This window comes from Hetaerina americana, unplaced genomic scaffold (genome assembly GCF_022747635.1).
Source record: "Hetaerina americana unplaced genomic scaffold, ioHetAmer1.1.p SCAF_6, whole genome shotgun sequence".
NCBI lineage: Eukaryota > Metazoa > Arthropoda > Insecta > Odonata > Calopterygidae > Hetaerina > Hetaerina americana.
Genome location: NW_027287205.1, coordinates 19,807,093 through 19,834,329, shown reverse-complemented (window position 1 = coordinate 19,834,329; position 27,237 = coordinate 19,807,093). Strand labels below are relative to the sequence as shown.

Sequence of the window (27,237 nt, the reverse complement as noted above, 5' to 3'; positions counted from 1 at the left end):
CTCTAATTAGTGTGTTTCATCATGGATTTTCAATTTGATGCAGTTACTAAGAATTAGCAAAATATAATTATTTTTACAACATTACAATGCATGCAGAAAAATTTAGTAAATTAGAATGTGATAAGAGATTATTAATAGTTTCTCAGTGACCACTCTTGGAATAATTATGTAAAATGATCATGGCAATGACTATACTATCTGGAAACAAATAATTAGCCCATGAATGATTATATAATTTTCATAAGAAAGATTTTTTTTACCTTACATGACCATGTTAAATTGGATTTTATAGAACAGTTAAAATTTTCATTCAGCTAATGAAATTTATTAGTAGAAACATATTACTGCACTTATTTTTTGATTTCTGATTAAATTATTTGCACCATGCCCTGCCAAGCATTAAATTGATGCAAATGGAGATAGAAAGAAAAAAAATAATTTAACACACTAATCCTTAGTGGTAAGCGACCATATCACAGGGCTTTTGCGATATTTAAATAAGACTGAAAGATAAAATGTTTTATACTTAATAATTGTGGAAAATATTAACAAAAAAGTCCACAGTTCACCAAGTCACATCTATGTGTATGCATTCATTTTGATATGATTTAAGTTAACTCTGGCAGCAGAAAGTGCTTTCTTCCCAAACATATTGAAAAACATCGAAATAAAAGCTTTCCACATCAATTTCCTAGGTATTTTAATGAACATGGATCTGTAATTTTACTAGGCAATTGAGGACTAATAAGAAATTTTTCTAAAAGATCATTCATTCCAGATTTGAACATTATGAAGGAAAATGTTATAGGTCTTTTAAATTTTGAAATAATTAGGCTTCATTGAATTTAATATCATGAATGTTGCATTTGCCATGACAGAGTACTCACTATTGGCACTTCTAATTTCTCCTTCACATTACACACAAGATGAATGTCGCCATTTTAAAACCATACTGATAAGGGAAAATTTCAGATATCACAAAAAACATACCTCGATGAGAAAATGATTGCTGTGAAGCTTGTTCCATGACTGCTACATCTTGCCGCAAGTTTGTTTGGGGAATGTTGTTATAAATTCTCTTATAATGGTTATACACAGCAACTGACAACACTTTCTTGGCATACTCCTGTCCAACAACATGCTTATTAAGATATTCGAATATCTGAAAAGAAGAAATAAATTGATTAATATTTCAAGCTTTTCAAACGGCATTAGAAGAATAACAAGTGCTTAAAACTTTTAATCTCGAGGAAGTGATCCACACCAACTAACTATATGGATTCATAAAAGATTAAGACATAACTTGCCTATGTGCCTACTGAGTTCATAAGCTAACACAATACTTCCAGAGAGCTATACTTAAATATTATAGCAATATCTTTCATTTCAAGAACTGAGTTGGTTGCTAATGCGCAATACAAATATAGCATCTCTTTGCCACCATATTTTATGCCCATAATATTTCAGCAATTCCAGTTACTTTAGTTTAAATGCAAAGCTGTATCAATCATTAATCATTTGCACAATTTTTTTAATTCCATATGACTTGGAACAAATGTGTGATTTCAGTGAATATTACATTTGATACATGTCATAATTTTCTACATTTTTAAGAGATGAGAGACAAGTAATTGCACTTGTTAATTTGCCACTGACTAAGTAGGTACTCTACAACCATTCTCTTCCCTTCCACTATATTTAGTACAATGCAGCATACAGTAGAAGCAAGCAAATTATCATTCATTATATTTTGTCACCACTTTCATTGAAAAAGATGTACATAAATATTACACTCAAAGCCAAGCTAATGGCAATGGCGAGATAGATTGTTTGGAGCAGTAGATCATGTGAAGTAGTAGTTAAAATCTACAGTGGCAAGCCCAAGAAAAAAAACAATTGTTGTATATTATATTTAACAGTGCAGTAAAATTTACCTCTAAAACATATCCATCAAATGGGAATATTTAAGTGTTAAGTTTTTTTCTGACTAAGCTAAACCCTCCTCCACCAATAGACACTCCAATGAAATATTTTGACCTCTCTCCCTTTTTGTCATATGCCTTAAACTTTGTCAATATTTTCCACAAATCATACTGTTCTCAACACATGGGGTAGTCAATTTAATGACCTCAGAATTGATAATATTAACATTTGTAATGCCAAATTTACAAATACTCTGACCATTCAAGGATACTGCCTACATGGAAAAATATTTCAAATTTCATGCAATATGTCAACAAAATTTATCCACAAATTGTCCTGAATCCAGATCATCAGGTAATTGTGCGCATGATCGCAGATTGTATTGGCATTGATAAGATGACAGTGCCCGCCATTATAACAGACAATTCAGGGATGCAAAAGATCTGCCTTTGACTCGTGCCAAACTTCTTGATGGACAACCAAGAGCAAAGTCGTGTGGCTGCTTGAGAAGACCTTCTGCAACAGCATTGAGATAATTTTCCAACCCCTTACAGTGCCGACTTGGCCCCAGCAGACCACGATATTTCCTATTCCCAAAAATTAAATCCTTCCTCAAAGGATACAACCATGCCATGCCTAAATGCCATCAAAGAAGCTTGCACACGTCCCATTAAGGACATTCCGGAATCTGCCCACCAAGGAGCCTTTGAATTGCAGAAAAACCACTGGCATCAATGTGCTAATGTTTAAGGGATGTACTTTGAGGCATTGTAACATTTTCTAAAATTAATCTATTGTTCCTAAAATTTTCCTGATACTTTTTATACAACCCATGTATTTGAAAGCAGAGAAATTTATGTCTACAAAACTATATTAAATACTTAATACTGAAATCATAAAGATGCATACTATATTAAAAACTTAATGCTGAAAAAAATAAGCAACATTCATTTCAACTCTCTGGAGATGTAATCTTCTACCAACAAATTCACTGCAGTAAACAACTATGACACAATTTGTCATTTCATCAAACCACCATCATCTATTTAGTCAATCAGAGATGGGAAGTTAATTCCATGTCTTGCACCATACAAATGTTAATAATTGGAATTTGAGTAGTCATGTCTGCATTCACCACTTCGTTAGTTAAATAAAACACAGACTCCAAACTTTATTTTCCCTACAACACCATTCAATTGCTAAGGATGATTTCTAAGTACCCAAAAAAATTGTATGTGCCATAAAATGAAACTTATATAGAAGTGCATAGTAGAATAAATGAAAATTTGGGCTACAATAACTTTTTCATTTGACCTAGAAGGTTGTATTACTTATCAGACATGGTTGAATTTACACCGGCAAAGATGATTTAACTAAACCATGTAATAAGATTCACTTTTATGTTAAACATTTAAAAATGAAATGACATACTTTCCCTAATATCATAAAATTGATAAAGAAATATATGGGCATACCTTACTTTATAGCTGTTTTTTGTTCCTTATAAACACTTTTTAAATGAGCTGTGATTATATGAATGATCATTTTATGATTATTCTTGGAATAAAATGACTAATGCTTTCCTTGAAAATAAATACCTACATCTAATATGGATTTTGATAATTGGGTTTCATAATTTCTTAGAGCATAGGATAATTAGTCCAGGCGTGTCATAACTTCTTTACTTTAAATGTAAAAACCTATTTGGCCCATCTCCAAGCAGATTATTGTATTTTGCTAAGTAAGATGACACATTTGGGGGTCTGGGAAATAAATGACATAATGTAACAAACAGAAGCTAGAAGCAGATCACAGTAAACTGTGAATAAACCAAGTTTAAAATATGATCTCATTTATGCCATTATTTATGGTAAAGGTGTTGGCTAGCCAACATAATGAGAATGGAAGATATTCCTCTGATTTTCATGGAAGATTCCACTGTGATTATCAGGGGAATTGAAGTGAGAATTATAATTTTTAATCCTCAGGTGGACATGGTAAGAAATCATCACCAGCATTCAATGGAACAAACAGTCTAAAAGCCCTGGAGCAGTTAACTTTGATGTAAAACAATAGAATTACCTTTTTAATATATCTACTACATTTGCTAATAATGTCATTTATGCAAAGTGAAACACTAATATATTCTGCTAAAAGCAATGTGTTTTAGCGATGCACCCACTGTCCATACCAGTTTCATAAGCTTTGAGGATTTATTAATACACGTTTCAATTAGTTATCAAAATTGCTGAGGTGTACATTATACAAAATAATGACTAATTGCTTTGGGTATGTTTTAATATGACTTGTGAGATTAGCTTGATTTGATGTCATTCCAAAACAACACATGCCATTGAATGAAGACTGAGGTTGATTTTGAATTGTCATTATAAGGAGTTAGCATTAATCGCTTTCAAACAAGGTATGTCATATTTTAAATTATTAATTACTTATTTCCACCTGCACTACTTTTGCTGACAGCTGGCATAAGTATCACAAAGAGGGTGGATAGAGCCATTTCAGTTGACTGTCAAGCAGAAATGAGAGACACTATTCACACTAAAGAGAGTTAAATACTAGTCACTTGAGATTTAAATACTAGTTACGCGAGAGAAATACTAGTCCAATTGTAAAAATTTGTTTCTGAAAGCATGTCAAATATGGACATAAAACGATCAATGCCTAAATAGTTTATGAACTTGTAGCCCATATTCCTGGGTAAAATAATAATGTTATAATGGAAATTATCACAGGCAATATCCCAAGAAAACAAATGTATATTACACACTCAGTGATTTAGAATGTTAATTCAAGCTATGCACTACAATTCCTCCCTGTGTGTGTGTGTGTGAGATAGAGTATGGGTTAAAAATTCCAAGATGTGAGGCACATTACAACTTATTTACTGATACCTTCTTTGGAGGAGGAGGAGGCTTTCTGAAGAACCCACTCTTTGGTTCTTCTTTACTTTCTTTCAAGCTTTTCTTCGTGTCCATTTCAGACAAAACCACAAAAAAATGATGACACTTCTCACACTTAACAAACCTTGTAGATGCTGCAAATGAATGGAAAACAGTAAAGCTGGAGAATTAATGAGTGAAAGCAGGACATACAGACTAATTATAAACATAATTAAATTTACTGGCATTATAATTAATTTGTTCAATTTTAACTATGCATATGCTACATTGCTGTAGGAAGCACAACTGTTAAAATATATGCAACCACTAATAAATACAGTTATGTCATATCTGATTAGTGCCATAGATTACCTTAACAAAGAACCTCATATAAACTATAAAAGGTGGGGTTCTCATATCATTTAATCTTTAACAAGTAAATTTCTGAAATGTAAACCTACAATAGAATTTTCAAATATTCATAGAGAAAGAATGAAGCAGCCGAGAAAGAGGAACATCTTGAAAAACATTCATCCTTATTCAATCAACCGAGAAAAAACTACCACTTTTTACATTACTATTGCCCACAGTATACATTTTAAATGCAAAAAAGGGATAATTTTAAACTAATGCTTTAATCAATGAACCTTCCCTTTCTGACACATCACTAATTTTCCTGAAATAGAGAAAGTATCTATTATTTCAAACCACAGCATCAATGCCCAATAGAGTGATACAAAAATTGAAAAGTTTAAAAGGTCTGAACATATCAATCAGAGATGTATACAGTTTCTGGTGGGGCTTTGTGGAAACTACTGCATGATACAAAAAATTAAAATTCTGCAATATCATAACAACTGGCTTAAATTGAACAAAATATGGCAACAAGACATGTTTTGAGAGATGCTCTGTAAGATAGCACTTCTGCAGGGAACATCCACATTACTAACACTTCGGTCTTTAATTTGTTTGAGGAGTAGCTTTCCTCTTGATTCTCATATAGGTCTACCTTTTCATTTCTACATATCTCTCCTCACAAAACTCGAAGTGTGTATAATGAAATATTGATTTAATACTTTACAAAAAGGACTAGGTCTTGGAATTAAAAACTGAAGTCATGTCATATAAAATTGATCATGTTCAAGGTAGGTTGTATTCTGTAACTATGAATGGGTTACATGCCTATGCCAATCTCAACTTTTGTGGTCACTGTTTTGGCACTCTACCTTAATAATTTACTCCAAATCAACCCATAGCTCATTTTGAAAATCAAAATCACCAGAAAATCATAATCATCATGACATCATAATTCTCCTCTTAATAGGTCAATCCAGATCTGATCTATTACTAGTCATAATGTGAGTATTTCTTTTTTTCAGGAATTTTCTAGCATGTTGCTGATCCAGAAAACATGAGAGAACCAGGGATCGGTACCATAATAATCACAGACTTTCTATTAGGATAGCGGCCTGTACTATTATAGCCCAGGACTGCTGTATGTCACTATGCGGCTTACGAGAAAATAGGCAAAGAGGAACACAGGAGGTATGTTAATGTAGTTTAAATGGCCTCTGACAAACATAAGAAACAAGGAAACAGTTATTGCAGCCACCGACAGCCACTACAGCAGTCGTAAGTTGTCACAAAATATATCACCACAATCTGATGAAAGAATATCACCAGACGCAGTGTCTGAAGAATACGAAGAAAAATATAAACAAAAAAGTTAAGATAAACATCCTTCAATCTAGGGAATTCCAATGAGTAGCTTTGACAATACCCACTAATTGCATGGCACAAAGGAAAATTCAGTGAATGAAGATGAGGAAGAAATACAGCCTATTACTAAGCTTCATAAGTCCATGCACCTTTTAAGGAAATGAAGTTATATTTCTATTCATGTTCAATTAAAAAAGGCGACACCAACAAATACATAATTTGATAACTAGAAAATAAATAGTTGGCATTGAAACAGTCAGTCCCTAAAAAACATATGTAATATTGGACTTAATATTGCACTTAAGTAAAGAATTTTCAGCTCAGGAAAATTTTAAGAACAATATTTTATAATGAAATAGGTATTTCCTGGTTCCTTCTGATCCATGTTAATGTGTTTCCTTATTGGCATGTCCTACAATGATGGTGTTTAAATGGCTGACTAGGGAGACAAATAGGAAAATCAATGTGCTTTACAATTGACCAGGCTGATTATTAAACTCAATAAGAAGCAGAATTAAAATTAGCCAAACAAAACAGGGTTTCTTCGAAAACATCAGATTCTTTCCCACTTTCCAACAACCAAAACTTTGCTAGATACATTAAATTGAAATAAAAAATATTTTGTACGAGTGATATGACAAAATGGACTAATTCATTAGATAAATAGAGAAATTCACAATTTAAGTTAACAACTACACTCTGCACACAGTCAAGCTTAATCTATGTGAAATTCATTTTTAAACTAGAATTACGTTTTAAAGTTCAAGTTAAAGGCTTATAGTTTTTGGAAATGATAAAAAAGCTTACAAATAAATAGCAGGCAAAATCAATGTTAATTGTGCTCAGCTTCATGCTGATTATTTTATTTTAAAATTCAGAACCACCAAATCCCACCAGAAACTTTTCATTACATAACAAAGTTGTACTTAATTTTGTCAAGAACAGACAATATCATATGCAAACCCTTCAAGATCTGCATACCATCATCACTAGTCCAATGCTGTGGCATTGATTGTTCCCTAACCTAAACAAATCATGGATGGAAAAGAAGACACTACTCACAGACAAAAGTTTCCACATGTGTGCAAGGATCTCCACACTTTGGGCAGCATAGGTGCGTACCCCCATCTCCCCCACTGCCACTCTCTCCCCGCCCCTTCTTCCCACCTCCATTGCCCACCGACGAACCCGAATCGGAACTTCCAGATGCCGCACTTGACCCACCGTTTGCACTCACCCCTCCTCCTCCACCACCTCCCCCTCCACCCAGACCACCGCCAATCCCACCACCGACATTGCCAGCCCCACCAGCACCGCTGCTGCCACCTTCCCCAAGTATCGTTGCTTTTGCAGCACAATGGTGACAGCCAGAATCACCACTGCAACTGTATTCACTTGATTCTTCCACTGGAGGAGAAGACACTAACGTCGTTCGATACTTAGGGGGAGAGGTTTGCAGCCCGGCATGTGATGAGAGCATTTGGCGCGAAAGTGCATTCCCAGCAGTGGGCAAGGCAGTCTCCAATGGGGCCGATGCTGCCGGGCCATTGCAGCCAAGTGGAGAGAACAGCCCTGGATGGATGTAAAGAGAATGGAAGGGTCAATGATAACTCAAATAAGATCATTTGCCTATGGATCCATTTGAAGGACCCACTACATTATAACTGAGAATGAAATAAATTTTGCTTAAATTATGTCCCTAATAATGTTTAAAGGGTAATTAGCAACATAAATTCATTAACATCAAAATTTTTCTTTACCACAAACCATTTTCTGAATAAAAGATACCCCCACAACAGCAATGATATTTGATAATATCCCACATGTATGTTCGCTCAAGAAGGTTACTAGTGAATGCAAACTCAATGGCTAATGTTAAAAGCTTATTCAGTTTACTACTGGATTTTCACTATTTTTGAAAGAACCAACAATTATATGCTACAATGAATAATAACCATTGAATTCATAAGCCTTATATTTATTTGTGGACAAATTGTTTTGTATAGAAACATTTAATACTCTGATATGAAGACTAATATGACCAACTGACGTGGAATTAATTCAATGAAGAGGGTGGTAGTCACTAATGATGCATATTTCAGGATGAAACCTGGAAATTATTAATCTGATATGAATTCATGACATAAAATTAATTAAATGATTTTTTGAGTATGTTGTTTATTCAGGAAAACATTACAGAATTATTTACATATGAATGCCTTCTGCAATGAGTCTATACAAATTTACCAAATGCTGCCAGTGATTTCTATGGATTGAAAATCAGAAGCCATAATCAGAAAATGGTATTTAAGTCATGATCATGACACTCTACCAATGTGATTAAATAGAACAGGAACCAATAAGCTTGCTCCTGAGTTGATTGAGAAATGTATCCACAACGTTTTGAATACAACAGAAAACACCTCTCTACATAATATGAGTAGGTAAAAATAACAGATGGCTTAAAATTTGTTTTTGGCCAACTCCTACCAAAAATATGCACTTGCAGTCTGACATGGATTTAGAAAAATAAAGTCAAGCAACAACACCCGTTTTACAGTAACTGTGAAACACAACTACTTCCTGACAGTCCCAATGCCTAATAAGGATAGATTGGGCCCTTTCTTTGCCAAACAATAACATAGAATTAACATAGCCCCACAAAACCAGGACTCATTTATGATTTCGTGGCAAACTACTGATGCAAACTATCTTTATCTTTGTTGACACCTGTTTGTGATATCCCAAAGCTCACAAATTTAAAGGTATATAATCACATTAAAAAAGCTTGGTTTTGCTGGGAAGAATCTTTCAAATTGTAGTATTTAAAATTGTTGGAAAACATTTACTAATAAAATGCTGATGGAGAGCATTAAACTATTATTGATGAAGAGAACAGTGGGCTTATTGTCGTACGTTGTGACATTCATTAAGTTCTACACATTCCTGCATAACATGACTTTCAAGGTGATTACCAAGATTCAGAAGGAAGAGTTAATTAAGAAAGATAGAAAAACAATGTTAACAGCATCACACATGAGAAAAGCCGAGGAGAATATAAGAAACTGATAAGGAGCCTATTGATATTCACTAAAATCAGAAAACAATACAAGGCTTATCAGTCTTTACATGTGTGTTCAGAAACAAAGGTAGAAGAGAAAAATCAAGATTTTTACCATTCGTGTGGTTAATAAAATACAACCTAGCACATGAGATTCTCATTTAAAATACAACATGTAGTTTGGATTTTTAAAGAAGAGATATAAAATTGGCTGAATTTTTAAATTCTGATTTAATGCCATACGTCTATTTTTTGTAAACAATGGTTATTAATAAATTTTGCCTGGGCACACAAAAATTTTAATTCTTTCCAAGTAACCTGTTTGGTCTGCAAATTGTAGTAAATATAACTAACGTCCAGAATTATGATATCGGTCATCATAAGCGTCACAAACATGCTCCCATTTGAAATTCCTTGCTTGATAATTTAAGAATTTCCTCTCGCATTGTCATATTCAAATGTAATGTAACATTATTTATGTAGCATTGCTTAAATTTGCTACTTCCTAGTCAGTATAATTGATACTGAATAAATGATTGCTTCTTCATATATTGTTATGCAGATTATATTATGTATGATGGTATTGATTAGATATTCTACCATGTAAATATTATTGCTGGGATGTTCCTTTCTTCCCAATATAAAGTCAACTGTTCAATCTCCAACAAGTTTTCATTGTAATTCCATGTAAATTTTTCATTTATGTTCCAAGAAACGTTTTTTCCCAGGGCAATACAATTTGTTTCTAGTCCTGAATGGGTACACAGCACAAGGAAAAGGCTAAATATTTCCAGTACTCTCTTGCATGGAATTTTCTTGGTAACACGACTTAGTAACCAATCTAACCAAACTAAGTCAATTACAATAACAGTGTTTAACAAAGAGGCATTACATAAATTCTCATTCTGCTAGATAAACGCTAATAACGCGAAGTGGAGTCCCTTATTATCACTCCTGTTATCTAAACTTGACGGTACAACCAGGAAGTAGAAATTACTCAAATGTATGTACACAGCCACACAGAAGGGTTAAATTGGTGGTGGGGGCAAACTTAATGAGAAATGAGGAATTATGGGGGTGAAAAGAACGAAAGTACTTGATCTAATGTGTGGGCCGATTACTCCCTGATAATTTTAAGTTCGTTCCTAAAATATTTCGAGAGCGAATTTATCGTAAACAAACGCGTAAAAGGTGGGGGAAAAGAATTTAAAAAATGCTACTCATTCACACACGCAAAACTTCTTCCGCCAAAGTGGTCAGGGTCGGAGCAAGGTCAAAGAACTTGTCCCGAAAAAGAATTTGCGACGTTCCGCTATCAATGCGCACTAAGGCATTAACGTTTTTGATACATCAACTGCGCCATCGACTTTAAAATACTTCCGGGGCTATTTCTATCAAGCTCTTGACCGATTTGGATCATCACCAAAAAACCCATCGACGGAGGTTTGCCACACATAAAGATTCGCTAAAAAATCACGGAAAAGTTTGGACGCGCAAGGTGGGAATCAGGTGCGAGAATAAAGAAAACCATTGGGTCCACGCTTCCTTGAAAGAGAAAATGAGAATGTCGTCAAAATTTTTCGCAGGGAAATATTTCCTAGATGGATTTAAAAAAATACTAACGAGACAAATTCCATCGCTTCGCATGCGAGGTGATCGTATTTTATCGGCACAGAATGATTCGGGAATCTCAACCAAACTCAAATGCGGTTGCTCACCATATTTTATACCCAAACATTTAGACGCGCATACATCAAGGCAACACAATCTAACTTTCCGCCAATGAGGCGTAGCACACGTTCGCCTGGGAATCAAAGTTTCTATAAGAGTTACTACAAATAGAACATATCAAAATGACTTGCTTATGATATCTAAGATTAGGGTATTTTAACCCTACATCGGCTGGCGGCAGTGTATGGGGCCCACCTCGATGAAAAATAATTGCGCAAAATATCCACTCACTCCTCTTTCTCTTCACGACACATTACAAAATAACCGCCAACAAGTTCCGCTAGTCGTTAAATTATATTACGTAAAAACTCTCTCGAAATAAATAAGGGCAGATTATTCAGAAAAAAACATGACTTGGCAACAGCGGTGGGATACATCCAAAGGAATCGGGAATGGTAGAAATACTTACAGAACGACTCTTTTAAAAACTAACAAAAAGTTTCCTAACAGTCATTTGATTTCTACTCTGAAATGTCTAGTTTCTTCTTCAAAGTAATTATTTTCTGCGAGGGAGAGGAGAGGAAAATATCACGAAAAGGGGAGTAATCGGGTGGAGGAAATAAAACTGTAATAGATATGAGAATATTAGGTAAGCGGGGTAGAGGAAGAAAGAGAGAGGTTTATTGGGCGGCATAACGGCAGGTAGAAATCACAAAGAAATGAAGAAGGGCATTTCTATTGGACAAACATGATGACGTTGGCGCAACACACACAATAACTGTCGGAGGCAGTTCAAAACCTATCCTTTAATGGAATTCCGTTGGGAATGGGATTCCCTATCATGATCCTTCTAAAACTAATTTTCAATTGCCATTTTGCAACTGTTACATTAAATAAATTATAACTGACATAAAATAATGCAGAAAATGACTTCAACTGTCCATTAAATATTGATTTAAATATATTGAATTCGAACTGTTCATACATTGCCTAGTTTAAACTAAAATTTTCAATTCAACAAAGAAGTCCTGCAAAATTAAAATAAAAATTCAGCCTTCAATTCCGGCAAGTTTTGAATGCCCACTGCAAAAGAGGAATACTATATTTTATTACATGAAGAGGGTATCACAACTGGCCTTAAGCCATCCAAATCCTTTCACTGAGGTTGTAGCACCAATTAACCAAACGAAAGTAAATATGCTCCAGTGAAAAAATACACCCCGCATTGGTGCAGTACCGTTTACCCCACCAAAGTTATCTATTCTTATATGCGATTTTTCTTAGATATGGATGGATTAACTGTAAACAAGTTGATAACCTTTCGTATCTTCATATAGAACACTGACATGTGCCAACATACAGGTCCTGTATTTACAAATAAAAGTTTGAAGGAGTAGATAAAATAAAGATAGCAGATTTTACATTCCATTAGCACATTAATAACAACTCGTGATTCTGTGCGGTCTTTCCTTATTTCTTAACTTAGTGCATTAAATATAGCCATCAACGAGAGCAAAGAGCGATGGATGAAGAATTAAATATTCTGAGGTTTATTGGCGCCATTTCAACGGTTGTTGAAACAACTTTAATGCTGAATTCCCAATGAGTACTCGCGACAGTACGATGGCTCCTATTGACTTGATCTGCCCATCTTTTGAGGGAATCTCACAAGTTGTTTGAGGCACTGTTTACGCCAAAATGGTTTTTGTAAACCCCATTAAGTTGGTAAAAGACTATCTATTTTGTTAAGTATCGTGCAATCCACCACTAGGGTGTGTGGCAGGTGGCGATTACACGCCAGATTACCCTCGACCCTAAACAACTTTCCTCCTGGCGCGGTCACACGGAAGTTATTTTATTCTGATTCCTTATCGTTCGTTGGAAAAATGACATATAAAATCTATCAATTCTGCGCCTAATCTCTCGAATTTTATTGACATGATCTCTCCTGCCGTAAAACGATGGGGATAATAACCCATTTTCAACATCATTGCTAAAGAGCCATCCTTACAATGTATGCCAGAGATTTAACCTGTAATTTAACCTTCGCTCCGTGATTGATTCCTAACCTAGATCCTCAAATAATGCAGCTTGTCATAACTCTGTCTAGTTAACTAAACTAATACTGTCGCAACTCAGTTTGTCATAACAACGTTTCACAAATATAACTCTCCTACGCTGAACGCGATCCAATTCGGTAATCCATTTTCATGAGGATCCTATTTACCATCAGCATAGTCTAAACGAGGTCCAACGAGTGAAATTTTACATTTCTATTGACTTTAACTACCAATGAATATTATGCTTCGAAAACCATAGAACGTATATGAAAGACGTAGACGAGGATGAAATATATACAAACTACAAATTGCAGCATGGTTAGCGTTCGGAATGCACAAAATACCGATTTCAGTAACAGTACTTGATGTCTACCTACTCCCACCTAGCCAGATCTAATTTCTTCAAACGCCAACGGCCTTAGCCGTATTTAGCTGACCTTGGTTCGTACACATGAACCTTCGTCGTAACATTTCAGGCAATTCAGACGTTAACGGATGCGTAGGGCCGGCCTAAGGTCGTACGGCGACGGCGGTGAAAATATAGAAGGCCTTGGAAAGGGGTGGGCGACAGTCATTAGTAAGAAGCGTTCTATTTCAAACAGTTGTATCAATGAACTGGGGATGTTTCTCTGCGTCAACACTAAATATTAACACGATTAATACACTCCAATAATTAAAACATTACGTAACTACACTAATTAACCAGCAAGCATTGGCCCAACAAGGAGAGAGACGAATTGCAAAATTTCTTCTACATACGGTATATTCTGCGCCTTTCAGTAATTCTGATCATAGAGGAGACTTCACAAATCTCTTGGGGCCGCCAAGCTAATTGTGATATCCGGAACTCTCTCACTTGGCCCAAAAATTAAAATGTAAGCATAAAATGACCGCTCCTTCACATATCTACCTATGTCGCTCTCCTAGTTCGTACATACATCGTACGATAACCGATAAAATATTATCTTCGAAAAACAGTGACGTAGCTAGATATGTTATCATCGAGTTATAAGATACACCATGTCCTTTCACGATATTTACAAGCAAAAAAATCCGGAATACGACCAATCTCATGTTCCACTTTCCCCTTCTACACGTCATTATAAAAGCCCGCTATTTCGCTGTCTAAAATTGGAAACCTTGTGAATTAGGATCTTCGCAAACTACGACGCAATTTGGGGCAGGTTTTTGGCGGCGACAGGTTTACCAATAGAGGCGCAATATGCCCTTTTGCGAAAACGTAGACTTTAATCCGCCCTCAGGAAGCCAACCAACGCAGAAAAAAATGCAGCGAGCGAGCTCTGAAGGTCAAATTCTACTGAGATAAACAGCATCTCTAGCTGGTGTTCTGCCACGTTAACCTTGAAAGCTCGCGAAATTCCTGCGAAAGAACGAACGGATTATGGGGCGGGTGGGACGAGCCTCCATAGGAAGCCGTGCCAACTTCCGCGTCACAGGACCTACGTGGTTACGGGTTCTCCAGACATCGAAATAATATCCCATTCCATAACTCCAATTCCAACAGAAAACGAAATGTTGATATTTGGGTAGTACCTGTAGTAAATTCCTTCAGACAATGGAACGTGCGACGTTCTCTACGAAAGCTGAATAAAGGCTTAAGCAACACAAGCTTCTTATACCTCAAAGAGGTAAAACATCCGCGGTAAAAATAGAATCCACGTCATAGAAGATCACCCGATGTCCCTATTATAAGGTTAACCAATAAAAACGACGCGGGAAGGCAAAGGGGGAGGAGAAAACAAGCATGCATAAGCCAACCTTGCTACCTTTCGAAACGTCTCTAAATCTTAATTTCGGCGTGCAACCCCAGGCGATGAGTGAAAACAGTGCCTTTCAGTAAAGTCACAGGTCAGCATCAGCGCCCAGCAAACAGTAGTCTAATTACAACCAATAACTCATACCTCTCACCCGAATTTTCCGATGCCTACAAAACCAGTTTCCATGTCTGGAAACTGGTGACAATGCAAGTATTTGATTGCATAGCAGCGACAAATGGACTAAATGAAATGGAAATCCGCACAGCAACTCGAAATGGAAGGCATTCACACTGACATAAGATAAAGGGGAGTTTATCTGGGGTTAATGGTATGACATAAGGAATACAAGAAGCATTGCCACTTGACAACTTAAATCGCGGAGAAGAATGAAGTAATTAATTCATATCTCACGGTCAATGAGGAGAAGATTATACAGATGATATTCGTGATTAATGCTTTGACTATTTGGCCTAGGCCAAGCGGATGAAATTGCCTCTTCGCTGAGGACGTTAATATTCACAAGACTGACGAAGGAAGTACTATATTCGGCAATTAAATATAAACAAAATCGGGTGTTCATGCTAAGTTCGATTGACCACTATCAAAATTTACTGGGAATTGTGATTTTCTTCCCACAGCGCAAACAAAATATCGAGGGCAACTTACGTTACGTCTACGTAAACCACCGTCCTTAAGCGAGCAAATAGACGGAATTTCCATTTACACAAATGGATAGTGTTTCCTTGAAGTGACGAACTTGCTTTCTCTGAAATTGTGCCGCTGTACCAGTGGCGTGCACATCCAGTTGCCGCATTCGGAGGCGGATTTGGGTAGGATAGAGGCGGCAGCCACTGCCCTAACGCTGTATAGTGTCTCGCGTAATGGGAAATTAGTGGTATGAAGGTCGAAAATCTGTCGCGCGGAAATAAAACGTCAAGATTTGTTAAATGCAATATCCAAGACTGGCTTCTTTCTTAAATGTCTTAAACAATATGAAGCGTCAATCTAGATTACGCTTACGGGCTTCGCAATTAATTAAATGGGAGGTTTCAAAAATTCTTCTAAGCCAGACCGTCATACTATATGTTTGTCGGTAGCATCAGTAACCACCAATATTTCTTAGTGAAGCAAACGGAATAGATATGTTCAACTGAACAAGAATAGACGCAACACCTCAATATTTACTAGGGACGATGAAGGGTTATTTTCACCCTTCTTGGAATAGGTCAGTGCGCGCTATTTCACGTGAATACTTCCATTCTTGAATTAGGGCTATGTAAGCAGCTAAATATTGGAAATTGTCATTTCGGTGAGTAAAAATACACTGCATCTGGTAACAGAACTACCTACGAAATTGAAAGTGCTCTTCTAAATAGGCTAAAAATATAACAGACAGCACACCCCGAGCAAATAACAAAAATGCAAACTTCTTGAAAAATTGTTAAATGTCCGTGAGACGGAAACATACTTAACCAGTATTAATAAATATTCCCAACGGGTGAGATCAGGTCAACTACGAATGGCAAGTAATTTCCACAAGTAGAGATCTTCAAGGCAACGGGTTCGGATCTACTCTGGCAGTTATAGCTCGTATTTAACGCAACTTTAATGGTCAATTTAACAGTAAATTCCTTAATTAATACAAAACAATATTGGTTAGAAGCTATTAAGAAACAATTACATAAGTGACGTTTTTGCCACAACGTACACGTGATTATGAAGCCGATGTATCATTGAGCAAATCACGTTTTGTAATGAATAATGAAAAACATCTTATAACCGAATAGAAGATCTTCGACGAAAAACTAAACCATTCAAAATCGGTTATAAAAAGGAAAAAATACAAAATCCTACACAGGACGAAAATAGGCACCTACTTACATTTGAGCCATCTATAGGATTCGTTGCACGGTAGATGCTGCCGTTCAATGCTGTGTTCCCGTATTTCGTTTACTACAAGTAGTTAAACCAAACTTACATTTTATTAGGCAGCTATTCATTGTGTATACTTGTGTGAATAAAGTGTGAGGCTATTTGCCAGTCCAAGCGGGACTGGTAAGTCAAAATCGCCGGTGAAACAAAATTCATTTAAGTAGTTAACCACGTAAGACATCTAGTGTTTTTATTCTCTTGGTGCAATTTTGCTACGGTACAATAAATGTATATATTATCGACAGTGACTCAATAATGTATAAACAAGGAAAACAAAAAATAACAAGTTAATTGCACAAATGTCGTACGGTAGAAAGAAAATAACTGTAAATAACTCACCATGCTGTAATTTACAATTCCTTGTGATAACAAACTTTCTTGCTGAAACTAATCCACACCTCACACTGGTCATTTTTTTCAGGTCCTAGTAATAGGAATTTCCGCCTGTAATGCAACTAAGAATAAATACACCACCAAATTAAGTAAACATGGGTTTGTAACAAATAACTATTGGAGGGAGCTCAAAATATTGTTAATACTAAATCACCTCTTTGCGAATTTCAAACATTTCAATTCTTAAAATAAATTAGTTGGCAAGATAGAGTACTTGGTTACATGTCTTGTTGACTTCATGATTTTGAATGAGGAAGCATTACGGAACCTTGCCGAACACAAGTTTGTTTTGTTGTCGAGGCACTTAATAGTAACTGGTAAACAAACGAATATAGAAGCATGGAACATTAAGGTACGATCCCCACACAATCATGACATACCGTTAATGAAATCCACCGCTCATCAAAGAAAAGTATTACTGCTATTTACAATAATAACACCACCTCCGGACAGAACGCACGACACACGAATAGGCGATGATTGGATTTAACTCGAGACTTGTGCTCGGATGTTATGACGTCACTAAAAAGACTAAACGACAACCGAAACTGCGTATCCAATCATGATATTTCTTGGGAAAATTTGCATCTTTTTGTTATTACAATAGAAAATGTGATGAAGAACTTTGAACCTCTTGTTATCCCCATTTATTATGTACGGAAGATGAAGAAGTTAATATTCCATGCCGTTGATAATTCTATCGAAAAAAATTAAAATAATAAAACTAAGGAGAAGGAAATATAGATGGCAGTATCAATGATAGAGGTTCACGTAGCAAAAAACATCTGTATAACGAATATTTCAATACAGCTGTATTTATGTCTAAGACTTGCAACAGTTTATTTACAAAATGCATCACATTTAAATAATCTCAAATCTAATGAACTGGATTCTCAATGTTTTTATTTGGGCCTTAATGAATTCCATTTATTGATCGGTACAGGATCTTTACGTCTTGTGAAATGTGAAAACTGATCATATACTCGTGACGTGTTCAACATGGAATTTTTAAAAGAAGTATCTCAGAAAAAACTAACTGATATCTTAGATCGTATTCCTGGAAAAAAAGATGTGGTCATTGATCCCTCAATTATGAAGCCACTTGATCGAATAACAGATGTTAAAATCCTAAGGTAATGATAGTACTTGTAGCAAAATGTACACGTATAATCTTCTTGGTACTAACTTCCAAATAAACGTTTCAGGGACCATGGGGTTGAGAAAATATTGAAACTGGAAAAATCAGAAGTAACAACTGTAAACCCAAACTTAGTTTATTTAGTGTATGCCGATTTAATCACAGCAAAGCATGTAGTTGATCAAGTTCATGCTAACCGCCAGAGAGACACAAAAATTGCACATCATTTGATTCTTGTGCCGTGTGGATTGTTGTCAATAGATCAACTAATTGAGGAAGAAGGACTCATTGGAGTAGTTAAGGTGTACATTTTTTCCTGGGAATTGATTCCAATTGATAATCATGTTTTATCCCTTGAAATGCCACAAATTTACAAGACATCATTTCTAAATGGGGAGTATTCTTTGCTGAAGAGTGTTGCCAAATCATTATGGTCTTTGCAATTAATTTACGGAAAAATACCAGTAATTCTAAGTCAAGGAAAGCTTTCTAAAATTGTAAGTGGTATGGTGAACACATACTTTGAGGATTTAGGAGAGCCGGAATTACATAATAGCAAAATTGGTTACATGGTTGTGATGGACCGCAGCATTGATTATACGTCCAGTCTTCTCACATCTGTCACATACACAGGATTGTTGGATGAAGTATTTGGAATAAAATGTGGTACAGTGGAATTCAGCAAGGAAGTGACTGGAAAATCCAACCAAATAACTTACTTACTGAATAGCAAAGATGAAATATATAATGAAATTAAAAACAAGCACTTTTCCGACGTCTATCCTACTCTTAAAAGCAAGGCTAAAGAACTTGAAAATAAATTAGCTCAGTTTAAAACAGCAGACCTTAGCAAATTGAAGCATCACGTTAAAAATGAAATACGGAATGTAATGTCTTTGAGGCAGTCATTGTCCTATCATATTGGAGCATGTGAAGGTATAATAGGAAATCTAGGTGGCAAATATCAAGAGCTCCAGAATGTCGAAGAAAATATAGTTAGAGGTAGATATAAAAAGGAGAGCATAGCATACATTGAAGACTGTTTGGCAAAGCAAACCTCAAGCAACATGGTGCTACGACTAATTGCTTTATTATCCCTTACTGAAAGTGGTATCACCTACGATGAAGCAATGTCACTCAAGTCACAATTCTTGCACACCTATGGCTATAAACATATTGTAACTTTCTATAACATGGAAAAAGTTGGCTTGTTTTCCATACCTGCCCCTAATAGTTTACTACCCTCTGGTTTTAGTGGTGTGAGCGATACAGCTGGAAAATTGGCCAATCGAATGGCTCAAGTTGTTTCAATGCCAAAACAGAACTCCTTCAGGACGATTGCTCAAAAGCTGAAGCTCTTCCCTGATGCAAGTAATGCTCATAATTTAAAAGATTCCTCAGGTATGGGGTATGTATTTAATGGTGTGTATATCCCAATCATATGTCAGTTGGTGCACTTGTTGCTGAAGAAAGAGCCGAAATCTGTGATAGAGGAACTGCTGCGTGTGATTCCTGGACCTACAGTGCTGGACGAAAAGGTGCAATCTGAACACCAGACTGTGGCCCGAGTGGTGTTAGTGTTAATTATTGGAGGGGCGTCGTATGCGGAAATTGCAGCCTTGCAACTCCTTGAAACTTTAACTAGTTCTCGAATTATCATTGCTGGTACTTCCCTAATAAATGGTAAACTGCTTGTTCAGCAACTGAGCCACGGTTGATGAGATTAATTAGATGATTTCAAAGGGTCTTGATTTGCCATTTTCATATTCTTGGGGTAGTTGGCGGTTATATTTCAATTGTTTTACATTCCCAACAAATGTCCTCCAATTGCTTATGCTCCTCAATATTGACATGACATGCATTCCATTGGGTCCTGGAAATTGTCTGGAGTTTTGCCCATGTGAATTTATGAGGTGACAGAAGCATTGAGTGGCTGCCTTTCATGTAAATTATTACTTTATTTTGTACTTCAGGAGGCTTTTATTTTACATTCCATTTGGCACCTTTCTCTATTTATTAAAGTCATATTAAAAGCATGATTCACTCTCTCTTTCCAGTTATTATATCACTGCTAGAGATGGGATATAAAAAAAGAGTGGCATTGAGTAAGGGATATGGATAACATGAATTTTCCAAAGGAATAGGACTTAGTTGAAGTTTGTGCCACCCGACTGAGTCAATAAGTCTTTCAAGCCACCACCTGATATTTTCATTTCCCATCCCATGAGAAATTTACCATATTCCTCCAGCTGCTGTAGTTTAGGAGGTCACCTCCAGAAGCTATATGTTGGAGAGGACTAAGGAATAACTCGTTTTATACTTCTTAAATAAACCACCATGTGTAAAGAAGATAAGCAACTAACAAGTTGCCTTCCAGAAAAGTTGTTGAGGAAAAAAGAATTAGTCATGAGGCAATTACTTAATGATGGAGATTCGAACATGGGACGAGTCAAAAATGAAAACTGTATTTCTTAGCAAACAGCTCGAAATATCTTATTTCTATTGTTCAAAATGTTACATCATGTTAACTAATATTTCATGCACCAAATGGCAGGAAAAACTTACTTTACTGCCTATACCAATTTTTTTGAGTTTATTTATACCGATAAAACTGACAAATTCAATGGAATGACGATTATTGTTTTGTCATCCTTTCCTTCCCATCCATTTGTTGTTGACCCATCTATTTGTATTCCAGGGTCACAAACTTGACTAACAGTCACTGGGAGTAAGAAGTAGAGAATTGTACGATCATTTAGAAGAAATAATTGGGAATGTGACAAGAAGTAAGGATTGAATAGTAATCGGGATTTGGAACGTGATAGGCTTAGGATGGGATGAGCGAGAGGTAGGAGAGTCGAGTTTATGAATTAGAAATGGTAGGGGAGAGAAACCAATCGAATTCTATCGTAGAAAGGGTATCTAGTAATAAACTATTCCTGGTTCAAATATCATCACAGGTAGAGGTACGTATGGAATATGCTGGGAGAAACAGTTTACTATTTGATTATGTCATGGTTGGACAAAGATTTAGGAACAGTGACAACTCACACAGCTTCCCAACTGTAGATGCAGAATCAAATATTAATTGAGTTGTCATGAAATGTAATATAATATTGAAAAGGATTAGGAGGGTGACAAAGTGGAGTCCTGAAGGAATAACAGAAGTGAAAAGGAAGGGGTACCGAGAACGGTTAATAAATATCTAAATGAGGATAGAGAGCTAAAAGGCTGGGGAAAGGTGAGTAAATCTTAAGAATGGCACACGCAAGAGTAATAAAAAAACCATAGCAAAGGTAAAATGAACTTTGAGGACAAGGAAATCATGGATCACAGGTATTGCTTAGAGAATAATGAATGAAGAAAATGGAAGAACGTTAATGTGGTAATGGGGAGAATGTACAAAGAGCTAAGTAATAAACTTTGGTGAAAAACTAATAGGCCCAAGGAAGTTTAATAGAAACGTCAGTGCAACGATCTCAAGAAACTTCTGATGCACAGAAAAGTAGAAGCTAAGATATGGCAAGGGAAAACTATCCTGACCATCTAGGAGAAGACAGGCAAGTTATCAATTAAGCCAGAAGAGGTTCAAGAAAGGTTGAAATAATACATGGGAGAAGTTAATGGTAAAGTTACTAGGCTGGCCAGGAAATAAATAAAAATATCACAGATGAGAATAGCTTTTGTTCAGGAAGATAGGAAAAGTATTAAAGAAGATGAAGGCAAACAAGGCAGTAGGAATAGCTAATATCCCCCCAGACTTATCGAAGAGTTTATGGTAAAACGGAGTTAGATCTTACGTAGTATACAGCATTAATGGGGAAGGAATATGGCAAGAGGATTTCCTCCAATAAATTTCAATCTCCATCCCAAAAAACAGTAAGACAGCCATATGTGAGAACTACAGGTGTAGGATACTGAGTTTAATTTCACAAAGAACACATCCAGATTTTGAGAAGGCATTTGACAGTAGAGTGGACAAAGTTTACGGAAATAATGTGAAATACAGGAGTAGACTGAAGGATTGGCAACTCATATGAAACTTGCACATGAATGCACTGCTGAGGGTAGCAGAGGGAGTATTGGAAAAGGCAGTTATACAGTCATGGGAATGAGGCAGGGTTGGCCATTATTGACAGCACTTTTTAACATATTTGCTGAGAAATTTCAAGGGCTAGAGAATAAAAGTGGGCAGTAAAATAATTAAGTGAGAATTGCAGATGATTAATAGTGAGTCAGACAGCCAACGGATTGCAGTGACTGAAGTAAAAATACCAATGTATCTTTCTGCCAAATTTTTAATCAGTGGTCTATGAATAAAAATTTAATTGAGAGATGCATTGGTATATTTACTTCAGTGATAATGGATTTCCACAAAGTTAATCCTGAAAACATAAAATATTATGGAGTGCTTCACAGGAAGAATCCATGAGCATGGAATGAAAAATAATCAGGAAAATGAAAGTAATTAGATGTCAAGAAGTAGGAAAGCTGAGTGAAACATAAAGTGGGGATTGGGATGGACGGTGCAGTGGCTAATGTACTGGCTTCCCACAATAGGGCTCGGGTTTGAATCCTGGAGATGGCAGATATTTTTCATTAGTATCCTAATCTCTACTTGAGGTGCTTTGTGGAGACCACTTGGGAGTAAATATGCCGTCTGTCAGATGGGACGTTAAACTGCACCTTTTATTAAGAGCAGTGGGCTAATGCCTCCTACTCTTAACCTCCTCTAACATCCATCCCTAATGGCATATATGACCTTAGCTTTCGTTCACCTCCCCTAAAACTACCACCAAAACTAGGAGCAAATGGAGAGAAGGTGCAGCAGTTTATCAATTTATGCATACTATTTTACAGGAAAATGGGCATGGTAGAGAAAACAATAGAAGAAGAATATCTTTAAGAAGGAATCATTTACAGGAAGAAGGATTTGATGACAGCTACACTATGTAAATATGCAAAGAAAATATGAATTAATATTTTAATATGGGGCATAATGCTTTATGGGTGTGAAACCTGCTCTTTTCAGGCATGAGAACAAGAATAGGGCAAAGCACATACTAAGCCCAACAGTATGAAATTCACGTGTCAAGAGTAGGGGGCTGGTTCCTTTCCCTATGCCCAGGGGCATATTTACCAGTATGCCAACTATGCCATGGCGTAAGGCGGCAGCTCCCAGGGGGCGGCACAAATCCCGGAATTTTTATTTCATCAGTTATACAATTTTTTTTAATGTGAACATATTGATTCAAAATCCCGCACATTTTCTTTTTTAGAAAAAAGGTTCCTCCATAGGTTGCCAGGAGTGCAAATCCTGTGTTTACATTAGTCATTGTCTTGCGAATGATCACGCTATTCCTTTCTTTGCTAGTTCCTGTTGTTAGGTGGGAGGACCTTGTGGACACATTGAATTTGGTTCATATTATTTAAAAAAAGCTCTGAATTGTGAAAAGATTTGAATTGAGTGTCTTTGTGACTCACACTCTTTTTATTAATGAGAAAATTAATTCCTTAAGGTGGCGGCAGACATTGACTGTAGTGTAGGGCGGCAAATGGAGTTAATACACCCCTGCCTATGCCACCTGGGGTTTCCAAGAAAGATTTGGTACCCAAAAAAGGACCAGGGTGCCCCATGGGTCACCTAGATTCAAACCAGGATCCTCCAGTTAATAGTGCAGCAGTCTACTCACTGGACTATCATGCCCCCTGAATCGGTTAATACTGAAAAAAAATGAGCTATCTGCCAAAAAATCAACTTCTTTTGCAGTGGGGAAGTGGGGGTGCACAAATTTGAGAATAAATGAGATGATATTGATCAGTTCGCTGTTTCACTTCATTAAAAGTAGCAATTATAAATACAAAGACAGGTCATCACTCTTGATTTCTTTCATGTCAAAATATATTAAGTTGTAACTGTTAATAACTTAACAGATTTTTAAGGTTTTAAAAAAATGGGTATATAGCTAAGAAACAATGGATAGGCCCACATGATGGTTTTATCTACAATATATGAAATATATAATTTCTCCTTGAGCCAGCTCCTGGGTGGTCACAAATTAAGCAAGCTAATTTAAAGGGAAAAAGGTGCTTGCTTACCACAGGGTAAAACAAATAGATGGGGGTAGACAAAGACATTCTGCTGAACAAACTAGAACAGATATTATGGGGAAAATTTAGTGATTCTACATAAAGACATACAGATGAGATTACCAGTTAAGGCCAAGGAGTTCTTGATTTGGTCAAAAACACTTCTGAAATTTATTGCATAAGCTAACCTATAAAACTGTTTCCAGTCTTATGAAGATGATCAAATACATGGGAGATAACTGAGGTATTTGTTGGACAAACATCATACTCAAGATCTCAAGTTGGAATGATCATCCACTGCTAGTAATCTAAGGGTACACTAAAATAATTAGTATAGAACTCCAAGTTATTGTAGTGTAGGCCTCGAAGTAATGTCATTCAATTCTTTCCAACATTTATAACTGAGAACAGAATAATCAGCTAGTTCCAAGCCTGTCAGCATAATCTTTTCTTACAGATAGGGGAATACTCCTTCACCTCTGTGCAGTTTAAAATTGGTTAACTAGAACCCAAGGAAAGTAATTTCAGTGCTTTGGGATGCAGTCAAGGCAGCCAGTGCATATCTCCCTTACCTAAACTCAAAATCAACTCATCTATAACAGGGAAACTTTCCAGTTTTGAAAAATCTTCAGAGGCCCCATGAATATTATCAACTTTTTATACAAAAAATCATGCATGCACAACAATTACATTCTTTGTTACTCATTACTTATCCAAAGGCTCACTTTGTTATATATCACTATAATTCTATTATGTTTAAATGTTTCATTCAAAATACATATAGGTTACCCACATTTTACATACAAATGCATAGTTTGGAATAGCAACACAAAAACAATAGTAAACGAAAAGTTTCTATGAAATGGACCATGCCTTTTGTAGCATTAGATGCAGCCTGAATACAAGTGTAAGCTTATATTTTTCACAGAAAACCTTAAAGCTATACCAATCACTTGAAATAAAATGAAATTTTCCACCAGTTTGCAATGGCAGAGGATCCGAACACCTTCTCTGGCATTCAGCTATTGCACCTACCGACCACACTGGAAACCACATAAATGGAAATGAAATAGCGGAACAAGGCAATGGGCAACCGGATTCACCACCGCAGTTTATGAGAAGTTATTATTATTAGGTAGTCTACCATTTAAAGTAAGTTTTGAATGGATAGAGACTGAACAGCAATAGGTTTCTTTGACTGTTCTTAAAAGCACAACCAGGCACTACAATAAATCTTTCTTCAATTCCATATTCTTCCATTCTCCATCCATTCCATCCAACATGCTTCAGTACTCCCAAATCCTCTGGACTCCCCTACCCTAATATTCTCATCTGTGTCACTGTTTCCAGTAAAAACACTGAGTTAATCTTTCCTACCCCATTTGGATGTCTTTGAACAATCCCCCCCCATACCATGACTATTACTTCTTTGTTTTACTTTCTGCCCATTTTACCTTTTCAATTTTCAGCACATCTACAAATCAAAACCCCCTAATCTACTCCTTTCATCTTGCTTCAGCACCATTCAAAACCATGCTCTATACCAAAGTTTTCACCAATCTTTTCTTAACCTATTTACTCAATGCTCCAGTCAACACTTTAATCCTTGTTAAGGCTTCTTAACCTAATGCAATTCTTTTTCTTAAATTCTTATCCCTTCAACTTTAACTATTAAGGCCCAAAATACTTCCCAGATAGGAAAACTGATCCACGTGTTCTAGCATATGACCACCTATTTTCTCATTTAACTTAAGACTTCCTCCAAAACCTCATAACCTTTATGAGGGTAAAAAAAAAGAAACTTCACACTTCCACAATAAACATTTAATATTTCATGGCCATGGTTTTGATGCTGCATACCATCATCAGGGAACATACACCAACATTTTTTCAACTTATACAGTCTGGCTCCAAGAAGGGAGTAAGGGAGAGGAGAGGGGGTAAGTTGAGTTTAGGTGCAGCAACCTATTAGTGGTCTAGGGGAGGGGGAGGGTATGCATTGGAATTTACCCCCTTTACCACCAATATCACCCTTCCTTCGTTAACCTTCCACATCTTCAGATGCATTTTCCACCATGCTTCTTTTTCCCTATTAATTTAATGTATGTTCCCTGCCTCAGTGCATTATTTATCTCTTCGTGCTTTTATCTAACTAGTTCTGTTCCTACATTCTTCCATTTCCTTCTCTCATCTATCTTCCCAATAATCCCCTCTGTAACCCATCGTTTCCTTGTCCTTTTCCTAATTACTATCGTTTTGTTTGAGGCTTTCATAGCCCTTTTTTACATGCTCCCATCTGTCTTCCTGCCCTCACTAATTTTCCCTACAGCTTTCTGGTACTTTCTTAATATCATCTTTAATGCTTCTACATTTCATTCCCTCAGCCATCTTCCCTGTTTCATTCCCTTGAATCTGGTGTCACACTTAGTACTAAATTATGATCTAAATCTGCATCTCCTGCCAGGTATCTCCATATTAATCATTCTGTTACTAAATCTGTGCTTATCCAAATAATGCTGTAACTAATATCTTTCTGAATCTCCATGAACCTTTCATGTAAGTTCAATGCTGC

At 36.2% G+C, this 27,237-nt stretch overlaps 3 protein-coding genes across 4 annotated transcripts in view; 2 read left to right on the top strand and 1 right to left on the bottom strand.

Annotated features, from left to right (window-relative positions):
- The window catches only part of ClpX (Caseinolytic protease chaperone subunit), a 30,955-nt gene extending 13,000 nt beyond the window's left edge, over nt 1-17,955 (bottom strand). Inside the window, exons 1-5 of one of the 2 annotated variants that reach the window (XM_071593413.1) lie at nt 17,818-17,955; nt 17,384-17,488; nt 7,605-8,114; nt 4,836-4,978; nt 991-1,162 (exon numbers count right to left, since the gene is read on the bottom strand). In XM_071593413.1, the coding sequence (XP_071449514.1) occupies nt 991-1,162; nt 4,836-4,978; nt 7,605-8,114; nt 17,384-17,456 (898 nt within the window). In that variant the 5' untranslated portion in view covers nt 17,457-17,488; nt 17,818-17,955. The remainder of the gene's footprint in view (nt 1-990; nt 1,163-4,835; nt 4,979-7,604; nt 8,115-17,383; nt 17,489-17,817) is intronic. The other variant, XM_071593412.1, reaches the window with a different exon arrangement.
- The window catches only part of RpL28 (ribosomal protein L28), a 139,787-nt gene that overhangs the window by 41,042 nt on the left and 71,508 nt on the right, over nt 1-27,237 (top strand). The gene's annotated exons all lie outside the window — the stretch shown is intronic.
- On the top strand, nt 18,177-21,181 carry Vps33B (vacuolar protein sorting 33B). Its single transcript, XM_071594054.1, has 3 exons — nt 18,177-18,224; nt 18,381-18,570; nt 18,643-21,181. The coding sequence occupies exons 2-3, from the start codon at nt 18,437-18,439 to the stop codon at nt 20,291-20,293; spliced, it is 1,785 nt and encodes a 594-aa protein (XP_071450155.1). The 5' UTR covers nt 18,177-18,224; nt 18,381-18,436; the 3' UTR covers nt 20,294-21,181.